Source organism: Mus musculus, chromosome 2 (genome assembly GCF_000001635.26).
Source record: "Mus musculus strain C57BL/6J chromosome 2, GRCm38.p6 C57BL/6J".
NCBI classification, from domain to species: domain Eukaryota; kingdom Metazoa; phylum Chordata; class Mammalia; order Rodentia; family Muridae; genus Mus; species Mus musculus.
The window spans coordinates 163,622,834-163,645,800 of record NC_000068.7 but is presented as its reverse complement, the minus strand read 5'-3'; the positions used below and the strand labels follow the sequence as shown (position 1 = coordinate 163,645,800).

Sequence of the window (22,967 nt, the reverse complement as noted above, 5' to 3'; positions counted from 1 at the left end):
GGCTGAGGAGAAAATTTTTATTATAGATATGAGAACGAGTACAGCCAGAGGCATCGGGAAGAGTCTAGGACAGGGAAAGTAGTGAGCTGAACCTGGCCAGCAGACTGACCCCCGCGGAGGGAGGGGGCAGGGGGAAAGGGGGGCAGGGGAAAAGAGGAAGGGGGAAAGGGGAAGGGGAGACAAGGCTGGAGAAGTTTCCGGTAGGGTGTGGGGTAAGAAGAGTGGCTTTTTTGTTCGTCTGAAACTCTATGTAGCACAGGATAGTTTTGAACTCCTGATCCTCCAGCCTCATCCTCTTTAGTTCTGGGATTACAGATGCTAACTGATTATTGAATGGCCCAACATAGCCTGTTTGCCTCTGAGTTTGCCAACATTCCATCTCTCAATAATCACAAAGTACTGCCCAGCCACGACTTAACAGTCTGTAGGATCTTTATTTAATTCGGATGTAGCTTCTTCCGAGGATAAGTGCAGTTCGTAGGGAACATGCTGTCTTTCTGCACCTTTATGTTGCCTCTGACCACCAGCGCCCCAAGCGAGCCCGGAGTTGTATGCCACGAACCCTCTACGTCCTCTGCCACCCCAGCAGTCTTAGGCTCCGCCTTCTCCCCCTCCGTGGGCGGGGCCACCCAATGACGTAAACTGGGCGTCCTGCGAAGGGCGGGCCCTGTTTCCGGCTTGAGGATCCGTCGCGTTTCTGAGGCGACGCCTCAGTCAGCAGTTAGGATCCGCTCGGAGCGGTCGGTCTCGGCCCCGGCGTCACCATGGGGGCCGTCCTCGGCGTCTTCTCCCTCGCCAGCTGGGTGAGTCCCGAGGCCTCGGCCGTCCGGGGCCTGAGGCGCGCAGGGGGTGGGTGTCGGGCCGCCCGAGGCGGACCCTCCACTCTCTGAGGCTAACAGAGAGGAGCGGGCAGGCCCAGGGTCCAGGCCCGGTAGCCGTCGTCCCGGAGTCGGGGTGCGGCGGCTCGGCTGGCTCTCGCTGTGGGCGGAGGGTCGCGGGAGGCCGGACCGCCATTGTTTACAATTTCGACGCCCCGCCCCCGCCAGCCTTCCGGACCCAGGGTTCCCGCGGCCAGGCGACGCCGAGGTTCCACGGCGCGGGTTCCTGAGTGGCTAGAGGATGGCGTCAGGGAATTTAGGGCCACTGTAGTCATTTTTCTTCATAGTTCGGCATATGCCAGCGCTACTGAGTGGGGTTGGGAGCGGGGCTTTTAAGTCAGCCCTGCTGCAGGTCGCGAGCAAAAGGCGTTTAATTAGAAGCCCCGCGGCCTAAATATTTTCGAATTAAACACCCTAGCATTCCTCTCCTCCAGAACTGTTGTGAGGATAAAGTAAAGAAATTAGTCCGATTCCCCTTGTCAATGGTAAAACGTTTTTAGAAGTTAATTTTAGGATCTCTTTAACCTAAGGAATAATCTAACAAATCTGCCTCAGAGGAACTTGGTAGCTTGAACCACAGTGCCTAATTGTTTTCTCCTTCCCGAGCTGATGTAATGAACCAAGGACTCAGGCTCTGCTCATGTCAATGGCATGTCTCAGGGCAGAAGTAATGTCGAAGATATCTTGTATATTTTTCTCCTCCTGGTTTAAAACCATAATTTGAAAATATCCTATCCAGGTGTTCATATCTAGAAACTCCTTGCATATATTGTTAATTCAGTTTTTACCCAGTAGGGGGTTAGGATACCAGAGTGGAATGAGAGAAGAGTACGAAATTAAAGGCTGTGGAGGGCCATGGCAGATCATTTGTTATTTGTTTTGAGACCCTGTCTCAAAACAGGGAGGTGCAAATTACAGTTTATGGGTAGGTTTTTAGAGGCTGTGGGTTTAGTCTCCAATTGCCACTATCCACCCCCATCTCCCATCCCACGCCAAAAAAGGGGGACAGAATATCAGGGAGCCAAATCATGCAGATACCCACTGTATGCCTTTATTTTTTAGGCAATCTCTTTGGTCATTCTGGGTGTTTAAGATTGCACCCAGGACCTTGTTTGTCCAAAGCTTATCTCTGAGAGCTCCTCCAGCTACACCTCCAGTCCAGTCTGGATTAAAGATTTCAAAGGACTTTTGTACGTGTTTAATTTTTGCCTTATTGAGATAGGTCACCAGATCTCCCTGAGTATCCCATGCTGGCCTTTCATTCACAGTTCTCCTTATTGGGATTGTAGGAAGGTGTTACTCCTGGCAAAGAAGTTTGGCCTTTACTTTTTTTGAAATATGGTTTTACGTTGTAGCCCAGGTTGGCCTTGAACTTTTAGCAATCCTCCTACCTCAGCCTAGTGCCGAAACTACAGATGTGAGTCCCCACTACTGGCATGTCTTAGTAAAATGCTTCACATTATTATTACTTGGGGCGGCGGGGTGGGGGTGGGGGCAGGATTTCACTCTGTTAGCTCAGCCTGTCTAGAACTGCAGATCCTTCTGCCTCAGCCTCCTGAGTGCTGCGGTTACAGAAGTATGCCACTTTCCTGGCTTTTTTTTTTTTTTTTTTTTTCCTGAAAAGAGTGTATCTGTGGAAGACTGAGTTTTGGTGATGAGTAACTCAGGTGATTAGGTCTTGCTGAAAGACCCCCCGAGACGGGTAGTCGATCAATCTGAGGAGACCCTCCCAAGGAACAGCGAGACCACGATTCGGATGCAAACAACAAGAGGCTTTATTGGTAACACGGGTACCCGGGCGACTCAGTCTATCGGAGGACTGGCGCGCCGAGTGTGGAGTTTTTACTCCTTTTATAGGGCTGGGGAGCAAAAAGCGCGGGTACAGAAGCGAGAAGCGAGCTGATTGGTTAGTTCAAATAAGGCTAGGGGAAAGTCCCGGCCATTTGGGGAACCTTGAAACTGATGTGGGGCAGTCTCGAAACTGTTGCTGGTTCCGCTCTATCTGGGTACCATCTGTTCTTGGCTGGTGGGGCAGTCTCGAAACTGTTGCTGGTTCCGCTCTATCTGGGTACCATCTGTTCTTGGCCCTGAGCCGGGGCCCAGGTGCTTGACCATAGATATCCTGTTTGGCCCCTGTCCCGTTGTTATTTAGCCTTAAACTTTAACTGAACTTCCTTGTAACTTTTGAGGTCTCAGCTCTAGTACTTTTCCATGCCTTGCAAAATGGCGTTACTGTAGCTAACTTGCTAAGCCTTATGGTGGGGTCTTTCATTGCTGCTTGTATGTCTGATTTAGGAGGGAAAGAAGAAGAGGCAAAGGAGGATTTTAGCATGAGGATAAGGACTTTTGTCTTTTGAAAAAGTCAGTGGGGTAGATATGTGTTGTTGTGTTGCATTGGCATGAGAAATACTTACCCTACCTTTAAAACTTCCCTTTAAATGGGGCTCTGTGGCCGTATTTTCTAGGAGTTGCTTCTTTAAGTCAGATGAGGGAGACTTTGAGGCTAGATTTCTGGCCTGAGTTCTTCATTTATGAAATAGAGAGAAGATAAAGCATATAGTAACAGGTAGATTACATAATAGTTACTGATTTCTATGTAGAGGTATAAAGTACAGCCTCCTCTAAAAGGTATTTGTGGCACAGAGAAATAAATAGGTATATTGGTTAGGGTTTTACTGCTGTAAGAGACACCATGACCAAGGCAACTTTTTTTTTTTTTTTTGAGACAGGTTTTCTCTGTGTAGCCCTGGCTGTCCTGGAACTCACTTTGTAGACCAGGCTGGCCTCAAACTCAGAAATCCGCCTGCCTCTGTCTCCTGAGTGCTGGGACTAAAGGTGTGCGCCACCACGCCCGGTCCAAGGCAACTCTTATAAGGACAACATTTAACCAGGGCTAGTTATGAAGAAATACAGTTTCTAGCTTAACTGATGTACACCAAAGCTATTTACAGAGCTTGCAGCTTTTGCTTCCCTGTCTCCTGCTGCAAGCTTTCTGCAGCAGCTTCTCCCTATCTCCTGCTGTCTCCTGCTGCTTAAAGAATTTCCCCTTCCCCTGCCAGTGTAAACAAATTCAAGACCACTGGGCCCCTTCCCTATCTTCAGGGACAGACTAGTGGTCATAAAGACCACAGCTGCCAGAAATAACCGTCCTTGAGAAAACTTCCCTACCCCTCCTCAGTCTGAATTCTGAGGAAAACTATAAACTGCTTTGATCTTGCTGATTGCTGACAGAGTTTTCTGCCAAATTAAAATTATACTGTTGTGCCAGGCGGTGGTGGCACACGCCTCTAATCCCAGCACTTGGGAGGCAGAGGCCAGCCTGGTCTACAAAGTCAGTTCCAGGACAGCCAGGGCTATACAGAGAAGCCCTGTCTCAAAAAAACCAAAAAGAAAAACAAACAAACAAATAAATTATACGGTTGCTTTACTAGCCAATAATAATATAGCTGTGTAAACACCTTCAAAAGAGTATAAAATAGCTGTATTTTGGACAATCAGGGTTGACTCTCCCTGCAAGGCTGAGCGACCCCACGAATCGGAATAAAAACCTCTTGTTATTACAGCAATCTGTCATTAAGCTGTGTTTCTGTGGGTCACATTCTCTACCCCTACAGGTTCAGAAGTTCAGTCTCCTATCAAGGTGGGAGCATGGCAGTGTCCAGGCAGGCTAGATGCAGCAGGAGCTGAGAGTTTTACATCTTCATCCAAAGGCAAACAGGAGCTGGGCGTGGTGCGCCACACCTTTAATCCCAGCACTCAGGAGGCAGAGGCAGGCGGATTTCTGAGTTCGAGGCTAGCCTGGTCTACAAAGTGAGTTCCAGGACAGCCAGGGCTATAAAGAGAAACCCTGTCTCGAAAAAAAACAGAAACAAAAACAAAACAAAACAAAAAAACCCAAAAAAAACCAAAGGCAAACAGGAAAAGACTAGCTTCTAGGCAGCACGAAAGAGGGTCTTAAATCCCATGCCCGTGGTGACACACCTACTCCAACAATGCTGCGCCTCTTATTAGTGCTTCTCCCTGGGCCAAGTATAAACGAACCATTATAATTAGTTTGCTCGTACTTTCAAGCAAAGTATCACAAATCAGTATAAGCTATAGCAATGGGTGGAAGCTACAGATCTGACATTACTGTGGCTCAGGATTGTTAACCTTCTGCAATTGATTAGAGACGTTGTGCCTTTGCCCTGTTGGTTTGCTGGTAATCTTTACTTTCTTTGGCTTGTAGATGTGGGCTTGGCAGGCCAATAATGCCCAGGATGGGAATAATCCACCAAAGACAGAAGAGGGCAATAGAGAGCTTATTAGATTCACTCTTCCTGTTGGACATACTTACTCAATATATTGAGCCCTTTGTAGGTCAGGAATTGTGCTGGTTACTTTATATTCTAGACATGCATGCCATTCTTCACAGTGACCTTGTTCAGATGATAAGTGGCATTAGGCTCATTTTACATCTGAGAGAACTTCTAAGTTAATCAGCTTGCTCTAATACAAATAGTCTGATATGTCTGGAAAAGCTGTAAAAGTGGTTGCTGAGACCATGTTATAAGACTAGAACCATCTTCTTTTTTTTTGTATTTAAATGTTTTAGATTATTTTATGTGTAGAGTGTTTTGCCTACATCTCCGTATGTACACCACCTGCATGCCTAGTACCTACAGAGGTCAGAAGAGAAGGTTGGATTCCTGGAACTGGAGTTAAGGCTGGTAGTGAGCTACCATGTTGGGTACCGGAAACTGAACTCTAGTCCTCTGCAAGAGAAACAACTGCACTTAACTGCTAAGCCATCTCTCTAGCTCTAGTCATCCACTGTTAATAGTAATTGGTTATGAATCTGCATTAACTCATTCTTGTGCTGTGATTTGATAATCTCAACTATCAGCGCAAGTTGGGTAGTCCCAAACAAGCATGTAATGTTGTCTTATTTTGCTGGTGGGGCAATATTGGGAGAGGGCCTCACCGTATAACATTGGCTGGCCTGAAACTTACTATGTAAACCACACTGGCATCAAATTCATAGAAATCTGCCTATTTTTCCCTTGCGAATACTAAAAGGCATGAGCCACCGTGCCTGGCTGTAGTAATGTTGCCTTATGATGAAACATCATTTTGGGAGCAAACAGTAAACCAAAAGTAGAGATGTTTGTATTTTTCTTACATTGTTTTCACACAAAATAATGTTCTCTGTGAATATATTTTAGAAGCTCTTCCTGTTTCAGGCACGGTATGGTAGGCTCATTTATTGTAGTAAAGTCTAAAGGAGGAAATATTTTAATGAGTCCATGCTACAAAAAGAAAGCTAGGGTTAAAAACATTTTTGCTAAAGTGGTGGAAATTATATTGGTTCTAAAGCCTCTGCATTTTTACTTTGTCTTAAATTGTTTTGTGTTGGGAGACAGGCTTCTTATGTAGTCCCAGTTGTCTTCAAACGTGTGATACTTTTCCATAAGCTTCTTAAATGCCTCTGCCTTCTAAGTGCTGGGATTACTGAGAATTGCCATGTTAAACGGATTCTGTTAAAATTTCTAAGCCCTAGTTTGCCTCCTAAGAGCAGTGAAGGAGCTCTCATGGCCCATGGTGTTGCTCTTAAAGGTCCCGTGCCTCTGTAGTGGTGCATCATGTCTGCTGTGCAGTTGCTGTCCCATCAGTAAGAATTCCACTGTAACTCGGCTCATCTACGCTTTTATCCTCTTCCTTGGCACTATTGTGTCTTGCATCATGATGACAGAAGGCATACAAACTCAACTGAAGAAGGTAAGTAGAAGTTATAGCGTCTTACCATGTGGTTGTTTTTTAAAATTACTTTTTTATACTTTACAATACTTGTAATTTTTTTACTGTTATACTTGATCAAGGTCATTTAAAATAGTTTTTAAAAAATTTTATTTTCTGTGTATGAGTGTTCTCAAATGTGTCATGATGCCTGCAGAAGCCAGAAAGAGGGTGTTGTGTCCCCTAGAACTGGAGTTATGAATGGTTGTGAACCTACCATATGAGTTCTGGCATTGCAACCTAATAGGGTTTCTTGTAGCCTAGATTGACCTTAAACTTACTGTGTAGTTTAGGCTAACTTTGAACTGGCCTCATGCTTCAAACCCCCCATGGCTTTTGTGGTGTATATCTGGCAGACCTATGCTTTGCCACTGTACCTTTCTTTCTTGAACCCAGTCAAACCACCGCATGAGGGAAACACCACACAAAGCTTAGTTCAGAAACAATGGTAACTCAGTCGCTGGGTACAACAACTAGAATCCTAATGTAAGCCATGTTAAATCTAAATCCTCTGGTGGCAAATCCTTGCAGATTCTCCATAGGGCACACTAGTAGCTACATCTTGCCCTCTTACTATCCCTTTCCAAAAGGCCCCTAACTCTCTCTCCTCTTCCTCTCTTCCTCCCTCTAACCCAGAAGTCCCACCTTCTCGCCCAGTGATTGATTCCTTTATTCATTAGGGGACCCATTCCCCATTCCCCATTCCCTGGTCCAGACAACCCTTTCTGGGAAATGGAAATTAACATCAAAATACAACAACTCCCCGGCCATCCCCAACAACCAAATTTAGAAATTACTCTTTTTCTTGTTTGTGTAAGCTGTAAGCTATATTAGTACTTTACTTTGGAAGGAGTTTATTATAGCTGAAAAGTTTTGTGGGGAAAAAGGAGATAACCTCGGGAAGATGGGTTATTTAAGAACTGAACTTATCCTGAGTCCTGCCCTGTTCAGAAAATTGCTTACTGAAGAAACACCCGGAAGCCTGCCTCTGCACTTTCCCACCACTCACCACTCGTGCAGAGCTCCCCTCCACTCTTCTCCCAGCAGAAATGCCTCTAGCCTTTCAGAGGGAGCAAACAGAAAGAGCCCAACCTAGCTCCAGAATATTGCAATCCCCCTTTTCATACATATCCCAGCCTCCTGATAGATAACTGGGACTTCCTGGGTGTAGATAGCTCCTGTCCTTGAGAAAAAACAAACCAAACATCCTTGAAAAAGATAAGTGCCCCACTTATTGGCCTTGAGAAAAGGGCAATTAAGTGTTCCCAGACAGCTGTGGCCTGTTGTAAAAATACACCAGCTTCTGATAGCACAAGTTACTTTTCCCAGGTCAGAAAGGTCCCTTTCCAGCTGCACGGTTCTGCCCCCACTGTCTGAACAAACGTTATCAGGTGTGAAGGACAGCATTCCTTCACCCTCTTGTGCAATGCCAAGGCTGGAAAACCCCCTTCACTTAGACCTGGGGGTTCACTCTCCTTCCTTTTCCATCAGGAAGGCTGGTGGCCCAAGCTCGAGCTTGAATAAAGACCCTCATGCAATTACAACAGGTTGTGATTCCTGGTGGTCTCTTGGGTTTTTACAATCTGGGCACAACATTCTAAATGACCCAAGCTAGTCTTAAACTCACCATGTAATCCCAATTGGCTGGGAACTTGTGGTCATCTTACTTCAGCCTCCCAAACTTTGGAATTATAGGGTCAACTGTCATAAGCATTGTGTGTGTGTGGTATGTGTGTGGTGTACGAGTTTTTTGGCTTCATGTATGTATGTGCACAATGTGTGTGCTTGGTGCCTTTGGAGGTGAAAAGAAAGCATGGCTCCCCTGGAACTGTAGTTACAGATGGACAGCTGTGAACAACCATGTGCGTGTTAGGAACTGAGTCTTGGTCCTCTGCAGAAAGTACAAAGTACAAAGTGCTCTTCATTGATAAGCAGTCTCTTCATCTCAGCTTTTAGTTTTTAAATGTGATCTGTTGTTTATGTTCTTAGGTAATAAGATTGTAGTCAGTTGGAAGTCAAAGAGAAAAATCTCATAGTTTTGAAATTGCTAAGGGGGTCTTATTTATTTTTAACAATTCCCTGCTTCATAGTAGGTAGCATTTTTTGATTTTGATATTCTCATTGAAATTCCTTGCCTCCTCAGATTCCTGGATTCTGTGAAGGAGGATTTCAAATCAAGATGGTTGATACAAAGGCAGAGAAAGATTGTGACGTGCTGGTCGGTTTTAAAGCTGTGTATCGGATCAACTTTGCTGTGGCCATCTTTTTCTTTGCCTTCTTTTTGCTCATGTTAAAAGTTAAAACAAGTAAAGATCCCAGAGCAGCAGTGCACAACGGGTATGTGAGATTGTCTTTCAATGTGTGTGGTTCCTCTCCCTCAGCAGATAATATGCCATTGGAATGGAGACAATGGAATACTTACTCAGTGGTCAGATGGACACATGAACAATTGTTTATTGTCATCATTTTTTATAACTTTCTAAATTTTTATTTTAAAGTACCTTGTAAAATAGGTCAGGCACAGTGCTTAGACATTGTATGTTTTCTTCATTCATAGATAAGTATGTACTTGATACATGTAATCACACATGAGTACACAGGCAGCAGAGATGGAAGATAAACAGTAAAAAAAAAGAAAAACCTCCATGGGCTGCTTACTTATATATTCTCCTGGTTCCCCTGCTGACCCTTCATCTCTCACATGTACTTTTCAGCTGGAAGCTAATGGGAGCTTGGTTAAATACTTTATTTATTTGTTATTTTTATTTACTTGGTTTTTCGAGATAGGGTTTCTCTGTGTAGCCTTGGCTGGAACTCAGAGACTAGGGTGGCCTTGAACTCAGAGATTCAACTGCCTCTTCTATAGCGCTAGGATTAAAGGTGTGAGTCACCATAACCCAGCAAATATTGTGGTTTTTGTATAGATGTTGTAAGTGAAATCCAGAGAAGTTAAATATTTTATCTAATATCTCTTAGCTGGGAAAGGTTGAAGGTAGGATTTAAGTTCATGTATGTTCCATTCTCAAAGCTTAATACTTCATGTTCTGCCATGCAGGCCACATTGACTATTTGGTTGGTTTGGTTTTTTTTCAGACAAGCCCTCTTCAGCTCAGGCTGGCCTGAATCCTGATCCTCACACCTCCACCTCCCTAGCAGGGTCACAGGTGTATACCATCATAGCCGGCTCAAGACAGTAGTAAAGGCTGTAGATGTAAAGTTATATTTAGCCCTGGCCTTTTTGCTAATGAGTTCTATCATTATGGACAAGGTATTTGTATCCTATTTTGTAAATGTAGGATTGGGGAATAATTTCTCCCATAAACATAATGATTAATGAATGACTTTTCATATAGAACTGTTAGAACTAGTAATTCTAAAAAAAGTATTATCTTTATGTGCTAAAACTCTGAAATTTACTCATAAATGTGACTTATCTTGCATGCTAATTGTTCTCTCCCAGAAATCATCCAACTCTTCTGACCCCTGGCTCTGCCTCTCGCTTGTAGCTACTAACAAGCCACCCTTCCTTGAATTATCAGATTATTTTTATCTAGTGCCATCCTGCCTTGTGACTACTAGTGCATATACTAAGTCACTGGGTATTGAAGAAACCCCTCCAAATTTCCCAGTAACCTATCTTCCTACAGTGTCTCCTCTGTCAGGGTCCCTTCTTGTAATGCTGTAACTCTGTCTTCTGGGGGAACTTAAGGAAACTGATGACTTTCGCTTTTAGGACCTCCATCTTGCAGTCCATGATTGTTGTCTCTTAGGGCTGCCTATGGCTATGATGCTGTAACGCTAATGAAGCTCATCTGAAGGGTTATAAGTCTCTTTCTGCTGGACCAGTATAACTTGCTTATAATACTGTGTGTGTGTGTGTGTGTGTGTGTGTGTGTGTGTGTGTGTGTGTGTGGCAGAGGTGAGATTGAACCTAGGGCCTTGCATGTTCTGGGCAATCATTCTACCCCTGAACTCCAGCCTCAGCCTTTTTTTTTTTTTTTTTGGTTTTTCAAGACAGGGTTTCTCTGTGTAGCCCTGGCTGTCCTGGAACTCACTCTGTAGACCAGGCTGGCCTCGAACTCAGAAATCCGCCTGCCTCTGCCTCCCGAGTGCTGGGATTAAAGGCGTGCGCCACCACTGCCTGGCTTACTTTTTTATTTGCTTTACTGAAACAGGGTTTGTTTTTGGTTTTTTATTTATTTTTCCAGTTTGTTTGAGCCAGGGTTTCTCTGTGTAGCCCTGGCTGCCCTGGAACTCACTCTGTAGTCACCAGCCTGGCCTCGAACTCAGAAATTTGCCTGCCTCTGCCTCCCAAGTGCTGGGATTAAAGGTGTATGCCACCACTGCCCTGCCAGAAACAGGGTTTTGTTTTATTCTGTAGCCCATGCTGTCCTGGAATTTGGTATCTTCATACTTCAGCCCCTTGAGTAACTCGGATTACAGGCATGAGTCACAAGGCCTGGCTTTTAATATATTTTGTATGAAATATTGAATGAAGTATACTGGAATCAAATGAAGAAACAAACCTAGATATTTATGTTGCAAATGCTAGTTAGGTTTTATTTTTGTAATCAGAAATGTACTTTTCTCAGTGTAAGAATGAAAATTCACATAAGTGAATTTATTTTAACAGGTTTTGGTTCTTCAAAATCGCTGCCATTATTGGTATCATGATTGGATCTTTCTACATCCCTGGGGGCAGTTTTACTGAAGGTATGACTCACTGCTGAGGGGTTAATATGTACAACTCTGTGGTGACTAAGAGCTGAATTTCTGTTAGTGATTGGTAGGACTGGCCTTTAAGATGTGGTGTCCAGTTGTATAACTACATATTAAGACAGTGGTAGATTAAAACCAGGAGATAGTCCACGTCTCAGCTTTTCTAGAACTATATGATAATTACTGTTTGCCTTAGTCAGGGTTTCTATTCCTGCACAAACATCATGACCAAGAAGCAAGTTGGAGAGGAAAGGGTTTATTCGGCTTACACTTCCATGCTGCTGTTCATCACCAAAGGAAGTCAGGACTGGAACTCAAGCAGGGCAGGGAGCAGGAGCTGATGCAGAGGCCATGGAGGGATGTTACTTACTGGCTTGCTTCACCTGGCTTGCTGAGCCTGCTCTCTTATAGAACCCAAGACTACCAGCCCAGAGATGGTCCCACCCACAAGGGGCCTTTCCCCCTTGATCACTAATTGAGAAAATGCCTTACAGTTGGACCTCATGGAGGCATTTCCTCAACTGAAGCTCCTTTCTCTGTGATAGCTACAGCTGTGTCAAGTTGACACAAAACTAACCAGTACACTGTTTAATAGTTTATCTTCTCATTTGGTAACAAAAAGTTTATCAGCTTGTCAATATGAGAACCTAACATTCTCATGCTGCCTTTTCCTTGTCTTAATTTACTTTTATACCATGGCAACAGGTGACATCTGACAATCTCCAATGTGGTTTTCCCACACACACACACTAAAAATAAAGGAAAAGTTGTGAAGTTATTTGGAATGTGAGAGCCTATTGAAGTCACTAACACCATCCTGTTCTATGTTAGTGTCTGCCTGGACACCCCTGTTTCACCCCAAATAGCCACATCTACCTTGGAAACACATTTAGACTGTTGATCCTGACCATGGTTCAGATATATTAGCTGAAATAATTTCATTTGTACAAACTTAAAACTAAAACAATTAGAGGAAATAAAAATTAATTGCCATGTGTTGTCTGGAAAATATTGCTAAGCTCTGCAAAAAGACAGATATTACTCCAATCCCAGTGTTAAAAGCACTGTAATTGTGGTTTTGTCTTTTAAAATAATGTACTGGGGCTGGAGAGATGGTTTAGTGGTTAAGAGCACTAGCTGCTCTTCCAGAGGTCATAAGTTCAATTCCCAGCAACCACATGGTGACTCAAAACCATCTATAAGGGGATCAGATAAGGGCGTGCAGATGTACACGCAGCAGAGCACTCATATATTAAATAAATAGAATTTTTAAAAAGGGCAAAACAAAAAACCCTCCACACACACACAAAACAAAAAACAACAGTGTACCCCTGAGCTTGAGCATCAAGAGACATTTTGGAGGCATTAGCCTATGCTTGGTCTGTCCATTTTTAAAGGACTTTTATACTCTGTGTGTGTGTGTGTGTGTGTGTGTGTGTGTGTTTCAAGACAGGGTTTCTCTGTATAGCCCTGGCTGTCCTGGAACTCATTCTGTAGACCAGGCTGGCCTCCAACTCAGAAATTTGCCTGCCTCTGCCTCCCAAGTGCTGGGATTAAAGGCGTGCGCCACTGTGCCTGGCTAGGACTTTTATACTCTTAATTGGCTAATGCATGGTCATGGGTAACTAAAGTTTTAAAAGGTCTCAGGGTGAAAGGTAATTGCCAGGAAACCTGATGTCTAGCCTGAGCTTGACCCCTGTAAGGAGGAAACTGAATCACAGAAACAATTCTTTGGTGTCTGTGTGTGCTGATGAGCACGTGTGCGTGCACACACACAAATAGATAAACTGAAAATGTTTCTAAAACATGAAATCCAGCACAACATTCCTCAAATACCTGTAACTTTGAAATGATAACAATCATACTGTACAGCTGGAGATAGACTCTTCTACCCTGTTGATGACTGCTCATAAAGTTTGGCAGTCATACTGAAATGTTATTCTTTACTGCATTGTTCTTTTTTTAAATGTATTTTTATTTTATGTGCATTGGTGTCTAGCCTCTGTGTGTGTGAGTGTGTGTGTGTGTGTGTGTGTGTGTGTGTGTGTGTGTATGTATGCCTGTATGTATGTATGTATGTATGTATATCAGACCTTGGAGTTATACAGTTGTGAGTTCCCATGTACATGCTGGGAATTGTGAAATGTTATTCTTATGGTGAGAAATAACTTCTCTTTCTTTACAGTCTGGTTTGTTGCTGGAATGTTGGGGGCCTCTTTCTTCATTATCATCCAGCTGGTGCTCTTGGTAGACATGGCTCACTCTTGGAATGAATTATGGGTAAATCGAATGGAGGAAGGAAACCCAAGGCTCTGGTATGCTGGTAGGTATCTGTACTCACCTCAGAGCATCATACTGCTACCTTAAGTAGGATGTATAGTAACATCTTCAGTTTTAAATATATAAGCTCTCAGTGTAAGGTTTCTATTTTTTTTTTTTTAAATGCATGAGGGTGTTTTACCTGCATTTATGTCTGTGCATTTTGTGCATGCAGCATCTATGGATGCCAGAAGAGGGCATCAGATTCCCCTGGAACTGAAACCCATGACCTCTGGAAGAGCAGAGAACCTTTTCTCCAGCTCTAGAGCTGCCTTTATAAAGTTGAGATTTGTTAGTTGTGCCTGTTGTGAATTGTATACATCGCTGGAAGATGAGCATACTCCAGTCAGTTGTATTCTCTCGGTCTGTAATGCAACTACTTCTGTTGAGATGCTCAACAAGAACTTTCAGATTCAGAATTATACAGCTAATAGATTATCCATGTGAATGTAAAGGGATATTTCTATAGATTATTTGAAAGTAGCAGACGAACTGTTATCCCAGACCAGGGAGGTCATCTCATTATTTGTAAAGGGAGCCAGGTTAGTGTAGCCAGTGACTACAGAATGAAATTGTCTCAGAAGGGGCCTGTTTTATTTCCCAGACATCGTCCCTGGCATATAGTTACTAGGAGCTCTGACCTTGTGTGAGGAGATGAGCTCTGTGTAGCTTAGGCTAGCCTTGAACTTCTGATCCTTCTGCTTTAGCTTTGCCAATACTAGGACTACAGGAACCCACCCATTACGCCTGGCCCTGAACTGCTGTTGAAAGACCAGGAATCATCTAGAAACGCTTCTATATGCATTTTTACCTGGTGGATTTAGGAGTTGAATGGTGAATCATTTCAAAACTGTATGAAACTTTAACCTTGGGGCATTTCAGTTTCCTGTGGCTTACTGCTCACCATAGGAATGAATTAAGTGTCTTCATTGTACAGCATGGAAGAAGACTGATGTCACTTGTAGCTGTGATTGACATGGTGGACACTGTTCATGCTGTTTCCCCCTTTTCTAGCCTTGCTGTCCTTTACAAGCCTCTTTTACATCCTCTCCATCGTCTTTGCTGCGCTGCTCTACGTCTTCTACACCAAGCCTGACGACTGCACAGAAAACAAGGTCTTCATCAGCCTCAACCTGATTTTTTGTGTTGCAGTTTCTATTGTGTCCATCCTCCCTAAAGTTCAGGTATGGAGGTTCTCTGCTTTCTCCCGTGGAAGAATTAATGCTAGCTAAGCTTAAATTCCAGACAGGGGCAACACTGGTATTCAGTCCTTAGTGAATTGGTGAATTTATATCAGTGGTTAACTACTTAATATTTCTTCATATCATAATTAAGTTTTTGTAATTATAGCTTATTAAGCAGAAGTCGGTATGTGCTATTGAGTGGCAATATTTTTTTCCTTTTTTTTAATTTTTAATTTTATATTTTGAGATTCTCTCACATTATAGTCCTAGCTGGCCTAGTTCTCACCATATACTCCAGGTCTTGAACCTCAGAACCTCCTTGTTGGCATATGCCACCATGGCAAGTTGAGTTCTTCCTATATTGTGTTAACATTCATTTACTGATCATTAAAAACTAGGTAACTTGGGGCTTGTGAGGTGCCTCAGTGGTTTAGTAAAGATGTTCAGTATCCTGAGTTCCATTCCCTGGACCCATAGGGTTAATGAGGAGAACTGACTCCTGCATGTTGCCCTCTGACCTTCACACAGCTTCATACAAGGGTGTGATAATTTCATAAGGAATTGGAGGCTGATCTAGAAAACTGTAGTGCAGCCCTTTCTCAAGAATCAAGAAGAAGTATCTGAGATGTCTCAGCCAGTAAAGGTGCTTGCAGTTGACCTTAGTACCATACCTTGAACCCCTGTAGTGGAAGGAGAACCAATTCTGACCTCCATACTTGAGGTAACACACACACACTGAAAAAGAACATGAAAGCTTAGGATATAGCATGGTTGGTTGATAGAGAGCTTTCTCAGCTTGCACAAAGCCCCAAGTTTGATCAGCATTAGGCAGGGTGCTGCATGCCCATAATTGTAGCATTCTGGAGGTGGAAGCTTAAGGTCAGTTGTTCGTCATCATCTTTGGCTTACTGAGTTCAAGGCCAGCCTTAGATAACATGAGATCCTGTCTCAAAATTCTTTGTTAACTTACATTTAATTACTTGCTGGACATGGTGCATCTCCAACCCAGCAATGCTGGAGGTTGAAGCAGGACTGAGTTTGGTCAACAATATCTAAAAGAATTAGTACAAACAAAGAAAACTGAAGTTTCCAAAAAGTGGTAGGTCATTTAGCTATCTTGTGGTAGAGTTGAGCAGATTTTTCTAGAAAGCTAGGCAGTGGTGGTACACGCCTTTAATCCCAACACTTGGGAGACAGGTCTCTGAGATTCAGGACAACCAGAGCCTCATAGTGAAATCTTTCTTTTTTTAAGATTTATTTACTTATGTGAGTATGCAATAGCTGTTTTCAGACATATCAGAAGAGGAAATCAGATCCCATTACAGATGGTTGGGAGCCACCATGTGGTTGCTAGGAATTGAACTCAGGACCTCTGGAAGAGCAGTCAGTGCTTTTAATCCCTGAGCCCATAGTGAAATATTGTCTCAAAAAAAAAAAAAAAACCCTAAAAAAACAAAACAGACTAGAAACTTAAGTGTCTTAAAAACCTTTGTGTGATATACAGAAGTTTTCAAGATTGTGAAATGTTTTTCCAAACCATCAGTAAGTAAGTGCATTGAGTAGAGTAACTCAAACTGAAGGGCTACCTGTCATCTTTTAGCTGTCAGGAAGAGTAAGATTTCAATTTGGCTGCATCTCGTGGAGGCACACAGGCTTTCACAAGGTCACCCTTGCGATCCATGACATTGTTTCTGTTTTGATTTCACAGGAACATCAGCCTCGCTCTGGCCTCCTGCAGTCCTCCATCATCACTCTGTACACCCTTTACCTCACGTGGTCAGCCATGACCAATGAACCTGGTAAGGGAATGGCTGACTCTAGATAAAGTACTCTTGGTAGGTGTGCACACTAGAGCTGGAGCGGATGTGGCACAAGCAGTATAGTTTACTTTGACTGTGGTTCGGCCTGCTTACACCAACCCATTGCATAGTGTAGGCTTTATCTAACTTAGACTAAGTCACAGAGTTAAGAGTGAGCTTGTTTGGTCTTTTGGTGGAATATCTGTTTTCTGTTTTCTACCCCACTCCCATCCCCCAGTGGGATTTGACTTAAGTCCCTTTTTTGCAGTCCTAGCTGTCCTGTAGCTAGTTATGTAGAAAGGCTGATCTCACAAAAGATTCTCCTTTCTTTATCCCCAGAGTGCTGGGATTAAGGAATTACTTCTCAATAGAATATTCTACAGATGATGATGATGATGATGATGATTCTTCTTCTTCCTTCTTTCTTCTTCTTTTTTTCTTTTTGTTTTTTTCGAGACAGGGTTTCTCTGTATAGCTCTGGCTGTACTGGAACTCACTTTGTAGACCAGGCTGGCCTCGAACTCAGAAATCCGCCTGCCTCTGCCTCCCTAGTGCTTTGATTAAAGGTGTGAGCCACCACGCCCGGCCTTTATTGAGTGACTGGAATAAGATAAGAATAAGCTCCCTTTTGGAAAACCTAAACACCATGGTAAAACTGTCAAAACAGTGAAGTCACAATAGATAGGGGCTGGAGAGAGGGCTCATCGGTTAAGAGCACTGACTGCTCTTCCAAAGGCCCTGAGTTCAAATCCCAGCAACCACATGGTAGCTCACAACCATCTGTAATGGGATCTGATGCCCTCTTCTGGTGCGTCTGAAGACAGCTACAGTGTACTTATATATAATAAACATCTTTAAAAAAAAAAAAAAAAACTCGAGATAGTATTTTTTTCTAAAGCTAGATCATTGTGATGTAAATACAGTATTGACTGCTGAGTTTCAGGTTCTAAGCATAACTTTCCTGTGTTTTAAATAAAGCTAACTGGTGTGTGGACAAGCCCTCTGATTTATGTGAAAATAAGAGTGTGAATAAGAGTGAGCTGTAACTAATGATAACAAACAATTACATTTCAGAGCGGTCCTGCAATCCCTCCCTTATGAGCATCATCACACACTTAACTTCACCAACTGTGTCTCCTGCAAATTCAACTACTCTTGCTCCTGCCTATGCTCCGCCGTCACAGAGTGGGCACTTTATGAATTTGGATGATATTTGGGGACTGATTATCTTTGTTTTCTGCCTTATATATTCTAGGTAAGTTCTAGGTAAGAGGTGCTTACAGTATCCTCATGAAAGTGAATAATAGGTTTTTTTTTTTTTAACGATTTATTAATATATGTAAGCACACTGTAGCTGTCTTCAGACACACCAGAAGAGGGCATCAGATCTCATTATAGATGGTTGTGAGCCATCATGTGGTTGCTGGGAATTGAACTCAGGACCTTCAGAAGAGCAGTCAGTGCTCTTAACCACTGAGCCATCTCTCCAGCTCCTAATATGTTGTCTTTAAACCATTGTGAAGAATTAAAACAGTGTAGGGTTTTTTGTTTGTATATTTTTGTTTTTTCAAGATAGGGTTTTTCTGTGTGTTGCTGGCTGTACTGGAACTCTCTTTGTGTATGTAGACCAAGCTGGCTTGGAACTCACAGAGATCTGCCTGCCTCTACCTCACTAAAGCTGGGATTAAAGGCATGTGCCACCATACCTGGTTCAATAGAGTTCTTTTTAATGAAAAGTTGTTTACATATCTTTGCCAGTCCAGCTCTGTATGCCTCTTTTTGGTATTTCGAGACATGGTTTCTCTGTGTAGCCCTGGCTATCCTGGAACTCACTCTGTAGACCAGGCTGGCCTAGAACTCAGAAATCTGCCTGCCTTTGCCTCCCAAGTGCTGGGATTAAAGGCGTGTGCCACCATGCTCAGCACTGATGGCTCTTTCAGACATCCTGAGTTCAAATCCCAGCAACCACATAGAGGCTCATGATCATCTGTAATTGGATCCGATGCCCTCTTCAAGCGTGTCTCAAGAGAGTGATGGTGTAAATAAAGACTTATTTTACGTAAGTGTAGTGGGAGGAGTACCAAATTTTGTCACCTTTTTCTGCCTGTAGAAATGATCATGTAGTTTTTGTCCTCTTTCTGTATTTTTTTTTTACTCATTAACTTGATCTTCTAGTGAGCATCTACAGTGCTGGCATCCAGAGGTGACTGTAGCTAGCAAGGCAGGATTGGCAAGTGTTGGCAGGACACCTAGAGAGCTGTGAGAAAGAGGTGAGAGGAAGCTCCTCACCCAGCTTAGACAGGGGTGAGGTCAGAAGAATTTCACGAGGCTATGGCACTGAGAAGAGATGTGACAGATAAGTGAGTTAGCCGGGAATCGCTGGGTGGTACAGGACAAGCATAGCTGAGGCACTCGTGTAGTAGTAGAATAGCCACTGGAAGTGAGCTGTGGAGCAGCAACTACTAAGACTACTGTCCTGGAGTTAGCAGGCAGCAGGTTGCTGGGCAGAGCTTTCATTAGGCTTTCTGTGTCCAAGGTAGGAATAGCCCAGAAATAACTACACATTTGTAGGCAAAAGAATCATTTCATCTAAAACAGTTCCTTTTTGATGTGATTTTTTTTTTGTGGGGGGGGCGGATTATTTTCCAGCTTCCGTACTTCGAGCAACAGCCAAGTTAACAAGCTGACCCTCTCTGGGAGTGACAGTGTTATCCTTGGTGATACCACCAATGGAGCCAATGATGAAGAGGATGGACAGCCACGGAGGGCTGTAGACAATGAGAAGGAGGGGGTGCAGTATAGCTACTCCTTTTTCCACTTGATGCTCTGCTGTGCCTCCTTGTACATCATGATGACCATAACCAGCTGGTACAGGTAAGAGGCATAGACAGAGGTAGAAGAGCACTCAGCCCTTGGGAATTCCTATAACATCTCTGAACCATCTTTACTGTGGAGCCCTTTGCTGTCTCAGAGAAGGAAGTTTCTCTGAAATCCTTTCGGTTTCTTTGAGATAGACTAGCTTTGAACTTTCCCATTGTTCTAGTTCTGCTGTAGCAAACTTACTCTGCGATTCCAAGCATGTATCAACATGCTGCTTGAAATAGAGCCTGGTTGGAATTATTGGTGGCTTTCTAGACTAGTTATTTGAAAGAAAATCATGACCTAAAAGCCATTCAGTGTGACCTTGATAATTTTTTTCTGTGCTTTTAGAGATGCCATATTAAAGTAATAATGTCCTAAGGAGGAACCACTTCAGGGACTGCATTTCCACTTTGCCAATAATTAGAGTAATTCAGATAGTACTGAATAACATTGCTGAAAGAATAGTTAGGTCTTAGCAAGAAGGAAAATGCTTGAGAGTCACAGTCCTTTGGCCATAATAACTGAAAGTAGCTTCTCAGCTCCGTACTAGAACAGTACTAGGGTTAATGGTGCCAGCTAAGCCTCACTGTGGGGTCTTTTGGTGTTGGTCAGGATGGGTGGAATGGGAGGGATGCAGATTTGCAATACTAATCTCTTTCTCCCTCCCTACTCTCTGTTTTCTTAGCCCTGATGCCAAATTCCAGAAGGTATCCAGCAAGTGGCTAGCTGTGTGGTTCAAAATGGGCTCCAGCTGGTTGTGCCTCCTCCTTTACCTCTGGACTCTTGTGGCTCCCCTGGTCCTCACAGGTCGGGACTTCAGCTGAGCTCAGTGTGTCAAGGACACTGATAAAGCTGACCAGAGTCTCCTTTTCTGAAAATGCATATCCATTTTGCGTTTCATCAACGAGACTATTAAGTGAACGCTTTGCAGATTTGGCTGTATTCAGGTTTATATCAAAAGGCAAGATTGAGTAATGCTTGATGCAGAATCTGAGCTTTCATATATATATATATATATATATATATATACACACACACACACACACATATATATGTTTATTTGTAAGGCTATAGCACAAAGGGAACATTTTTGTGTTTTAACATGAACTACAGCTGTGCTGTGAAGAGAATTCTTTATAAAGACCTGTAGATTCCTACAACTTTGGTTTAAGTTTTAAGTTAGAAGATTGTTGGATATTTAAGGCTATTTTTAATTTCTATTACAGTCTCCTTAAAAACCAAAAAGGAATGCATTAATCCACATTTCCCTTCTTCAGAGGTGTAGTGTCCTGGCTCTTGGCAAGGAATTATGTATTTAGGTCAGTCCCCAGAAATGCAGCTGCTCATACAGCTGAGAGAAGGCTATTATTGAGTTCCTTTACTTACTTTTTATACTACACTGATGCTGCTTGATAGAAGTCTGTGGCTTTGTCAGATATGTCACCCAAGTAAATGCTTTGTAGATCTGATTAAAATGAAAAGCTCACTTGAGAAACACTGCAGAGTTATGTAATGATCTTGTTGTGAGTGTGTGAAAGTCAAAGGCATGTCAGTTTATTACATTTGCAACATAAAAGTACTTAATTAAAATAGATATTTAGTTTCTTGTTTGTTTGTGTATTTGTTTAGAAAGGGTCTTTTCCACATAACCCAGACTTGCTTGGAATGCAGATCATCCTATCTCCACTTCCAAGTACTGAGGAGGAGGTTTCTATCACCATAGCTAGTCTTTTCTTAAAGATCCTTCTGCAGTGGGGTTGATAGGTTTTCTTTTATTGTTGTTTTCTTGTTTAGAGAGTCCCAAATCAATCTGACATTTCAGGCAAAATGCTCCTCTTCTAACACTTAAGATTTGACTAGTCAAGTTTTTAAGTTCATTTAGAAACTACCCTAAATATTTTCTCTGGGGAAGATCAAAGTAGGTAAGAAACAGTTTAGGCACTGTCAAAAAAGATATTCCTGAAAAGCAGTGTGCAAAGGAGGTATGATAAAACAGGCTTTTCAAGAGAAACTAGTATCGGTTCTGCACTAGGCCCTGTTGGGGTGAAGACAAGACAGACATTCTTCCATCTAAGGAAAATGAGCGGACCAGCCTGGTAAATTAGTGCTGAAAACTCATAAACAGAAATCAGTGGATAGAGGCTAGCACAGTGACTTCCTCGAGAGAGTGCTGTTAGGATTTGTAACGTAGGTTCACACCAGGTATCAGGGCAGTTCATCTGAGATTTGAACTAAAGATGTAAGGGGGTTTGGGGAAAAATTGACAGCTTAGAGAATTTCCACATTGGTGTTTAAGGGGATAGGAAAAACTTATTTCCAGTTTAATCTGTGTACATAGGTTCTGCTTGGGATCCTGGTTGGGATGGAGGTGGTCCCTTCATATGATGAATAGGTTTGGGAGTCAGACCTCTGGGGTCTGCCTGACCTCTGCTATTTTCTAGGTTGAGTGGCTGTCTAATGCTCACTGAGTACATGCTGTGCTTGTGACCTTGAGCACTCTGCCTGGGCCTCATGCAGAACTTAGTACCAGAGATTATTTGAAGATAAAGTTGTCTCAGAATGGATATGTTGTAAGGATGTTTGACAGTAAGTGCCAATGTCACTATGGATTAAAGCAAGACTAAATGTACTTAAAAGGTCAGAAGTGTTCAGAATCTGATAGAGGCTGGGTTGAATGTAGTTTTAGAGAATTAAACATAGTTGTAATATAGACAGCTAGGTAGAGCTGGAGGCTAGGGAAGCTGGGTTTGATGGGTTGTTGGAACTACTGTCCTTTAGGATCATGTGTCAAAGCAAACTACAAAGGATTTGTGAAGCAGATAATTGTGGCCCTTAAGCTTAACTGTGTGAGACAAATACCTGTTTTTAACAGTAGGGGAACCATAAATTTCAAAGCGGATCCTATTCTTTGTCTTATATGATTAAAAATAAATGGAGTTCTAAACTACCAAATAATGTAATAGAGTTCAATAAAGGGTTTTTTTTTTTTTTCACCATGATACCTTAGATTAATTTGAAATAAGTTCTCTTAAAAACAGAGCAATTCTACTGTTGCTTGGCTGCACTCTAAGTTAAGTCTGGCTGTTAACATGAAACAGTTGTTCATTTCAGTCTCGTGCAGAACTGTACACAGGCGTGAAATACCGGCGTTTTGAGTAAGCCTGTGGGTATACTTCAGAACTGGACATAGTTTTGAGTTATCTCATGCCAGATGAGTCCACTTGATATTTCATCACAGACTCATCTGTAGACTGAGGGCCCTGATTCAGATGAGTGGCATGGTCTAGGAATTCATTGAAGGCAACAGCAGAGGCTGGCTACAGCTGGGGAAACTAGTTGACCCAGCTTGAATTAGTTTCCTTTCTAGGTCAGCAGATTTCAATCTGTGGATCACTGCCCCTCTGCAGGGGGGGTAGTGTGTGGGGGGGTGT

At 42.8% G+C, this 22,967-nt stretch overlaps 1 protein-coding gene and 1 long non-coding RNA gene across 4 annotated transcripts; one reads left to right on the top strand and one right to left on the bottom strand.

Annotated features, from left to right (window-relative positions):
* 0610039K10Rik (RIKEN cDNA 0610039K10 gene) lies at positions 1 to 951 on the bottom strand. Its single transcript, NR_028113.1, has one exon. It is a non-coding gene; the product is annotated as an RIKEN cDNA 0610039K10 gene (long non-coding RNA).
* Positions 652 to 22,528, top strand: Serinc3 (serine incorporator 3). 3 transcript variants are annotated; one of them, XM_006499616.3, is made up of 11 exons: positions 652 to 803; positions 2,503 to 2,659; positions 6,474 to 6,635; positions 8,797 to 8,990; positions 11,287 to 11,366; positions 13,558 to 13,695; positions 14,706 to 14,875; positions 16,584 to 16,674; positions 17,749 to 17,929; positions 19,324 to 19,548; positions 20,222 to 21,144. In XM_006499616.3, the coding sequence occupies exons 3-11, from the start codon at positions 6,600 to 6,602 to the stop codon at positions 20,358 to 20,360; spliced, it is 1,254 nt and encodes a 417-aa protein (XP_006499679.1). In that variant the 5' UTR covers positions 652 to 803; positions 2,503 to 2,659; positions 6,474 to 6,599; the 3' UTR covers positions 20,361 to 21,144. The 3 variants fall into 3 exon arrangements, with proteins under 3 accessions (XP_006499679.1, NP_036162.3, XP_030107532.1); NM_012032.4 differs by lacking the exon at positions 2,503 to 2,659 and having other exon boundaries at positions 658 to 803; positions 20,222 to 22,528; XM_030251672.1 differs by lacking the exon at positions 2,503 to 2,659 and having other exon boundaries at positions 687 to 803; positions 6,412 to 6,635.
* Positions 22,529 to 22,967: the final 439 nt, after the last annotated feature.